Source organism: Gallinula chloropus (assembly GCF_964237585.1).
Source record: "Gallinula chloropus genome assembly, chromosome: Z".
NCBI lineage: Eukaryota > Metazoa > Chordata > Aves > Gruiformes > Rallidae > Gallinula > Gallinula chloropus.
The window spans coordinates 56,733,217-56,742,196 of NC_140089.1; the positions used below are offsets into that span (position 1 = coordinate 56,733,217).

An 8,980-nucleotide genomic window follows, 5' to 3' on the forward strand; every position below is an offset into this window, starting at 1 on the left:
GGTGAAACAACCCTTGCTAACTCTTCTTCTGGGCCAGCACAGCTGTTTGAAAAGCTGCACAATGAATTCCTACATACTAAATCTAAGAATGGAGCTGTTCAGGAAGATCCTTGGCAAGTGTTGATCAACCTGTCTTTCACCTACAGAATTAGTTGGGAGACAACCCAGTCTCAAAGGCTCTCTTAACTTCTGATTACATTTTTCCTATTCAATTTCTCATGTTTAGTTTTCATCCCAAAGTACTGTGCTAGTGACAGACTAAGAACAAATGCCTGATACACTTTCAAACTACAGTCATATCACAATGCATGCCAGATGTGATGGCAATCAACTGCTTTAGAAGAAAATGGACATAAATGTTCTTCACTGCTGTGACCGCGTTTGCACAAGAACCCCAAAGGCTATTCCAACAAGCAGCTTCAGAATGATCTAACGGAACAGGCGGCAAGTTACACCAAAAACAAGAAAAGGAGAAGTCTCCCAATGCCACAGACTGACATTCCCCTTAGGGAAAATCAGATTTTTCTGGGTCAATGCCCCATCCCTGGAAGTGCTTAAGGTCAGGCTCGATGTGGCTTTGAGCAGTGTGGTCTAGTGCAGAGAGTTTCAGCCCCCTCTGCTGAGGACAATTTGTAAGGTCACTTCCAAACCAAACCACTCTCTCATCCTACGTTTCCATTGCCCTTCTCTGTGCTGGAGGTACTTTACTACTTACTTTTAAACCTGCAGCGTAGCCCACAGGTTGTACTTTAGTAAAACACAAAATTGTGACTACCACAATGCTGCTCCTTCCTATTCATTTTAAAGCTCTAACTGAGATACTATGCTTTTCATTCCAGGCTCAATGCTCAGCAATACTTCACAAAATCACAGAATCATACGACTGGAAGAGACCTTTGTAGATCATCAACCCTTTCAGTAAACATTTCTTTCTAATATCCAATCTAAACCTCTGCTGGCGCAGCTTTGTGCCATTTCCCCTTCTCCTATCTTCTCTCTCCTGGCTGAAGAGACCATTGCCCACCTCCCCACAACCTCCCTTCTGGTAGTTGAGACTTTATTAGACTGTTTTAGCCTTTTCAATGTTCTTCCCAAGTGTTTCAGGAACTGCTTCAAGTTTGCTGAGCTTCCTAAAATAGTATAAATACTGTTGGGCTAGAAAAGCAGAACAGCTGAAAGTCAGAAGAAAGCCTCAAAAGCGATGTAAACACCGTTGTGAGCACGCTTACCTTTCGGCTTGTCGACCCTCAATGCGATACCTTACACACCGGGATTTAATCACCAGATCCAACAGAACACATACAGCATATTTTAAACTCAATTCCATATCACTCCCTCAAACAGAGAAACAGGGAGGGAAAAAAGTATGTGACTTCCAGATTACAGACAAGGACTTGTCACCGTTTTGTTCTCTGTAACTTGCTCATCTCTCACAACCTGAACTGAAGGGTATTACTATGCTACTACCTAAACTACAGCAGAATACACAAGTAAATGAACCTTAAGACGCACATAAAAAAATCAGCCTGCAGAGTGAGAGTCTCACTGGACAACGCACCTGAGAAATCACCACGTAACTGTGACAGAATTAACACACTCTCCAGATAAACTTCAAGTGCTGTTACATTAATCTAACATTCTATGCATTACTTAATGGTTTGTCACAAATACTTACTGATATATGGAACCATGCCAGGGTCCAGCGGTGTAATCATGGTCTCCACTGAATGTTTGGGTTTATCAAGAACAGACTTCACCATGGGATTCTCAGCTACACCCTAAACATAAGCAAACAGACTTCCATATCATTTTCTCGTTTTTCCCCAAGAAACTCACAATAGCACAGTTAAAACCCAACCAAACAAAACCCAAGTATTAAGCTGCTTCGTGGTCTTCTTACCACATTTACACTTTGTAATGCCTGGTGCATCTCACTCGCCAGCACAAATGCTGCAAGACGTGACCAGGAGTGCGTGACTTTTCGGATACAGCAAAGGCCAAATATCATCACCGCCATCCTCTCACGCACCAATGCAGAAACAGGCCTGCCAGTGATGGTGGGCAACACACTTGATTTCCTCCTATTCTGGGACGGGAAGTCTTGAACATTTAACAAATACTAATTACAGCTATCATCAGACTCGGTAGCTAGACTCAAACTGTGACAACTCCAACTGAAGAGCCTCTTTTTTATGACCTTACAGACAAGAGGACCTATTTTTGAATGGCCCATTACTAACAAATATTTTTACAGCTGAAATTGAGCTGAAATTCCTCAATTTATAAGTAGATTCTAAACAACGCTGAAAAAACGCTCTATCTTCTCCAGCCAAATCCCAGGTGGAGCTGCTGACAGACCTAAAAGTTCATTAAATGTAAGCACAAACACTGACAAGGTCTTACTGGCCTATTATCTACCTTGAGGGACATCTGAAAGAATGGTGTTGGATTTCTGAAGAACAGCAGAGCAAAAAGTAGTTCAATCGATTTCAAGAGCAGAAACAGAGATAACTGCAGCACTGCCGTGTATGCACTTCAACAGAGAATCCAGCTTGCATTTCTGCAAAAAATGACAGTTAAGCCTCACAGATTCTGTCTGATGTTTAAAAACCTGACTCTGACGTGTGCTTCCACACATCCAACACTTGACAGCTTCAGTACAACTAATGATTCCTCATTCTTCCACCTAGGAAATTCTCAGAGGTCATGGAAAACACAGAGCACGTACAACATTTAATACTCCAATCAAAGAATCTACATTTGGGTTGAAGTCAATCATACACATTCTCCAGAAACAGACATAGGTCACTTGCTGGAACCTACTGGTATACAGGCAACAATAACGTGGATGAGATTGGCTTCTCAACTAATTCACTACTGCCCTTTCAAACGGGCTACAAAATCATGTCACAAGGAAAACCTTCTCTTCTGGAACATTACCTTCTATCGCAAAAAAGCAAGAGGAATATGGTGACTGGAAGACATTTTCACTTGAAGACCAAAGAAGCTGTCTTTTTATGATTATAAGACACGTGCCCTAGAAAAAAGCAGCACGACAACTCTGCTCTCACCATACTGATGGACGATTAATCTTGCTCTTTAAGACTGTAGCACTGTCAAGATGACTGGAGTAAGGGAGGGCTCCCTCTGCCACGTCACACACAACTCATTCTTCCAGATTTTCTTCTTCAAAAGGCCTTGAAAGCCCCTCCAAAAGTCTCCAGTCCCACTGGGACGTCAATCTTGATTCTTCCTTCCGATTTACTATTGCACAGTACAGATAGTAGTGTTGCTCCTGAAGGCAGCTCAGAGCTCACACACAGTCCCTGCATCTTTCTGCCACAGCCTTCACGACACTACTCAGATGTAGCATGTCACAGCTCCAAAAAGGTTACAGGCTCATGAGATGCTGTCAGTTGTTGCTGCTTATTTCCTCTCTACAATTAGATCGCACCACAAGGATTATCTGTTCTGCATTATACACTCCGTGCCCTCTAGCGGAATAGAAAAATCCTACAAAATACCACAGACACCTCTTAAGAAACCCCTCCTCAGTGGAAGAAACACTTATTTCCCTCTCCCTGAGGAGACTTGTTTGGTTTAGAACAGGCAGGACTTGCATCCCCTAAAAAACCAATTCAGTTCATTAGGAAATGATAAAAAAAACCAGGATGTACAAAGAATCAAAGAGGTTCTGACATTTCCCATGATTTAAGGGCATGTGACAAAACCTCTAAGGTAGAAGGATCTCCCTGTCACGAGCACCTAGACGCCTGCATTTATGTAGTCATTCCTCTTCTGGAAAGGAAAGAAGCACAGTTTCAGCAAACGCGCCTATTAAAAACAGCCACCTGCAACTGAGCACAGAGGAAAGACAGGACCTAGAGCAACATGCCCTTAAAAGTTGTATCTTGTTAGAGACAACAAAAAATGGTAGTTCCTCCTGAAAGGTAACATACAAAACCACAGAGCTTTATAAACCCCCACAGCCCTCCAGCAGGTGTTCCACCTTGGGCAGTAGCTACTCTGGGGTCTTCAAGCTCCTCAGGAAAAGTGATTGCAGAACCAGTTCCAGGAGCCAAAGGGGAAGAGAAAGTTGCTTGCTGAGTAATAGGATCTGCGAAGACACCTAGGAAGAGGGAAAAACAAGACACAAGTACTGCGTTTCATTTCTTATGCCGTAGCAACATGCAATTGTTTTACAGGAAAATGAACAGGAAGAATAGAATAATACTGGGCTGATTCCTTTCATTTCTTGAAGGCCCCAGAACAATCCTGCTTGTTAGAGTTTAGCAGAGGCAACTACTGTGAATGAGTTCAACAATATCTGCTCATAGAACCGAGCCTACCTGCACCTTATGTGTAAAATTAAACAAAGACATGTTAGCTTAAGAGTGGTGCTTTTTATTGTCTTCAAATTTCCATAGGTCTTTCTGGACAGACTGCTTAAAAGACATGTCACAAACAATGGTTAAAGCCTGGCCCAACTGCTGCTGAAGAGCTAAGTTTCCATTAGGCTAGTAGAAAATCACCTCAGTTCAGCAACTACAGCACTCGCTTGCATGGCAGGCAAGTATTTTTCACTGTCCTGATGCAATTTAGTAGCCAGAAGCAAGAAAAGAGAAGCTACTCTCATGTGACAGACGACTTCTTACAGATAGCGAGCTTCTCAGAACAAAAACTTGCCCATTAGGAGATTACAGCCTGAGATACCTTACCATTCCGTGGAAATACAATGGCTGAAATTGCCTCTGAGCTGAACAGCAGCAACACAGAAATAAATGGTCAGCTGGGCTTTCCTGGGCACATTTTAAAATACTGCTCTCAAACACTTTTCTGTGAGCCTGAGTGCTAGCAGAACTCTGTGGAAGAGGACTCTTGTCCTACACCGTGATCGTACTTCAAAGGCCATTCTCCATTCCTCCGAGCGCAGCTACTCAGTAATTAAGTGTCACAAGAATACTAAAGAAGCTGAACTTGTGGGACTCTAGCAGACTGCTGAAGTAGCCACCCAGGAGACCCCTCATCCTGTCTCACAAGCACAAAGGTCTATATACAAAAGGTTACCTGTGACGGGAGGTGCAGAGAATGATGGCATCAGTGGGCTCTGTGGTGCTCGACCAGCGTGGCCTCTGGTGATATCATACGTTGAAGACATGGAAAATCCTGAAATCGGGGGACCAGCAGGAGGTGCAGGAAGACCAGAGCCAGCAGTAGAGCTTAATGAAGGAGCTGTAGAGAACTGCGACACAGAAGACGAAGGGGCAACTGGAGGTCGGGCTGGAGTTAGAGGTGGCGCCATAGTAGAAACTGTTGCAGATGGCACAAGTGGAAAAGAAGATGAAGTCATCATAGGAGGAGGAAGTGGAGATGCTCCAGCTGCCAGAGGTGCTGAGCACTCAGGAGAAGATGACAGGCTTGGTGTAGCAAGGGGACTGGACAAAGCTAGGGGAAAAAAAGACAAATGGAATTTTAGAAACACCGAGCCTTCATCTCAGAGATTCAGGTATGTAATTGTTCAGCTAGTTTACAAGTAAGTTTTGACCAAGTCTGCTTTTCTCCTTTCAAAGGAAAAAAGTTTAGTTCTGCTTGAGTTTGCAACCACCACCAATTGCCCTCAATTTCTGGAGATAGTAGCCTGGAATCTCTTTTCTTCTCTGACCCTATTTATCACAGCTAAAAAGACGAGTCAACATTTGACTACCCATTTTGTAGCAGATGAAGTGGGCCTCAGAAATTTCCAGCTAGCACGCTTCTTCCTGCTTCATCCACAGGAATAACAAAGATGCAGGAAGTGTCCCTCTTTAGATTAAGAAATGCACTCAGGGGACCTGTGAGGCTGGGACTTACTGCAGAGGTACAGGTCTATGAGATGGGCTGAGCACCAGGCAGCCCTCTCTTCCCTGGCACCCAGCTACCCAGGCTCCTAAACCCTCTGCTTTCTGTGTTTCAGTCTGGCCCCCAGCTGATCCTTGGATAAGCCAATTTTGTTCTCTAAACCAAATTTAGACAGAAAATTAAGCCAGAGAAACAGAAAACACTGGTTTTTACAGCACTAAGCTGTTGGATCAGCTCAGATGTGAAACTGCACTCAGCCTAAACATTGATGACAGTCAAGTGACGTGCCAAGTTACCGTAAGGAGGTCGTTTCCAAACTTTATCACGCACACCAGTCAATAAAAAATGGAACATGCACACCCCCAACATAGCTACAAAATACTTACATGGGCCACTGTCCTAGTATATTCCATAGATTTTAAAACATACAGAACAGAAATATTAAAAGGATGAGATAAAGATCAAGAAACTCTTCTGCTCCCACTGAAAATTAGTATTTTAATAGTATATTCATAAAACAATATGTTATGTTATTAACGGTTAGCACAATATAGAATACCATTAATAATATTGTAGTGTGAGCAATGTCACTACAGAAGCCTCATCATTTTTATAATCTTGGGTTATCATCAGCAATTTGAAGGTCTGGTTCTATATTCCAATCATGGCTTTAATGGTTGTCACACCTGGAAAAGATGCCTTACAAAGACACACAGACCCAAATGAAAAGGTGTTGCTGGATGTGCTTACAAAACCATGCTATTTGTTTTCGTCTCCCAGCCATCAAGTATATGAAGGCTTATCTTGAAATTCAGCTAGCAAATGTTCATCTTCCTTGATGTCATTCAATTCTTCTGGAAAAATCATCAGGTGGTGTTGCACCTTGGTATTCTTAACAAATGGGCTCAAAATCCACCAAAGCTAATTCATCTGGAAGATTTTTACATAGCTCAGGAAATTCCACTTTTCAAAACACCTTCTCAAACGCATGACTTTCTTACAAAGAAGTAGATCACTCCTCCTTAAAACACCACCTTTATATTGAAGGGACAAACTGTAAGTGTGTTTTGGGGTTTTTTTAAATAACTACTGGGTAGCACACTGCTGATGGCCACTTGTCATCACAGAAAATGTCAGCGAGTCTGCAAGTCTGTTTTGGTACAAGAAGAAAGCTGAAGCCATATTTAAATCCCTTGCCACAAGACAACCAGCAAACCTCTGTGCGATGCACAAAAGTTTCACGGTCACTTCCTCTACCATTACAAGGTGCAGCTAAAAACAACCCCTACTATTTAAAGAGAACTTCTATAAAGTTAACCACACTGCTGGCATCCTGTAGCCCTTTGTGCACCAGCTCCACTTTCACTGCTGCAGTAACTTGCCTATGAATGAGGCGGTCAATAAATGTCATGGGTGGAAATAGATCGGTAACCTTATTCGAGAATCCATTTTTAGCCTAGTCAAAGCAATCACTCCATCAATGGTTACTCTGAGGCAGTCTTAATAAAAACATGGCTTTTATTAAAGAAATCATTCACTGTTGAGGATGCAGCTTCTCCAGCACAGCCCTCCTTCAGCATTTGACAATAAAGTTGTTCTTTCTGTATTTCATTACTGAAACAGAATTTAGCAAAAACCATAAGCAGAAACACGTTAGGAACATCTGTACAGCAAACCTTCCATACTGTGATCTGTTCTCATGCTTGTTTCTTATAATCATCAGCAATGTTTTCTATGTCTCCTTCCAACAGAATTTCCTGACAAATCCATTTGTCAACATATTGTTTGCATTTAATATTACAGACATTTTTACCACGTCTCTGGTGGTTTCTGAAATATATGCCAAGAAGTATCTTCAATATGAGTAAAGCTTGATTTTTCTTCTTTTTTTAGATAAAACTATTATAAAGGAATGCTCTGGTATTTTCTTCCTGCACCCAATGGATCGCCCAGCACATCCTCCTGGGGCTAAGAGCGCTCCACTCGGGAGTCCACGGCACTAGTGTGACTCAAGGTAATGTTACCAGATGTGTCAGAAAACTGAGCATTCGGTAGTCAAGCACATGGGGTTCAGACTCTGGAAAAATCAGATTCAGTGCTCTGATTACCACCCACAATAGTAAAATCCAAGTGATCGTCCACGTTTCTCACTATCCCCCACAAGACTGTAGACTTGTTTGAACTCCCTTCTGTGCTGCTCATCTCACTGTGCACTGTACTGGCCAGTATTCCCTGTCCCCACGTCCTTAAAAACCCTAAGTGCATCCACATGACTTCATCAAAAAGTTTCAAGAATAATAAAAACATTTACACTACTCTCTGTCAGATGTATGCCATACTGCCATGAGAAAGAAACAAATTCTTCCCATCAGCCTGGAGAAGAGCTCTCTAGGTTGATCCCAACACCTCTGGATGAACTGCTGTGCTTTAAAAAGACATGAATAAATATCACTGAGTTTCTGAGGAAGTTTCTGTACCTAATGACCTACCTGTAGCAGCAGTGGTAGCAGCTGTAGTCTCCCCTGCTGTGTTTGGTGGGGGCGTACCGGGTGGAGTTGTCTCTATTCCACTCTCTTCCACCATTTTCCTTCAGCTACAGAAAGCTGTAAGACAAAAAGAAAGGAAAATAAAGAAAAAGCTTATCTTGAGAAATAGGGATAGTCTTTGCTGCAATACTGAGCTGTAGTAACTCCAAGAAGGACCTGTTCTTTTCAGAGCTGATGCATGACAGGATGCAAAAGGTGGCAAGAAGCAAGACAGAGAACGAAGTCTCCCCCTTCTGCCCGTAAAGAACCACAACTACCCCTGAAGTTGGAGCCCTCTCCAGCTTAAGCACTGCCCCAGATGCTCCTGACCCACCATCAAACTGACTGCAAGCACTTTCTCCAACACCAGGCATAGTGGCAGAGCTTGCAAGGGCCTAGGGCTCCAGACTCCGTGACCTGAACTCTATGACCCTGTCTGCTTAAAGGAGAAGCTAAAGAAACCTCCAGACACGCCACAAGAAACCAGGGAAATTTACTTCCAACCTACCTAGAAGTACAATGACATTCATTTACACTGAACAAGTTCTCCACTGCACACAATTCCTGTAAAATCCAGGTCTCGTACTGCTCTGGTGAGTATCAGAAGTGACAGTAAT

General features: G+C 42.8%; 1 protein-coding gene across 1 annotated transcript; it reads right to left on the bottom strand.

Annotated features, from left to right (window-relative positions):
* Window positions 1–1,661: 1,661 nt before the first annotated feature.
* On the bottom strand, window positions 1,662–8,421 carry LOC311203701 (protein PRRC1-like; the record flags this gene model as incomplete). The annotated part of the gene is made up of 4 exons (XM_084278457.1): window positions 1,662–1,778; window positions 3,972–4,129; window positions 5,068–5,445; window positions 8,316–8,421. 4 exons carry the CDS (start codon window positions 8,419–8,421, stop codon window positions 1,662–1,664), a joined length of 759 nt encoding a protein of 252 aa, XP_084134583.1.
* Between the last annotated feature and the right edge of the window lie 559 nt (window positions 8,422–8,980).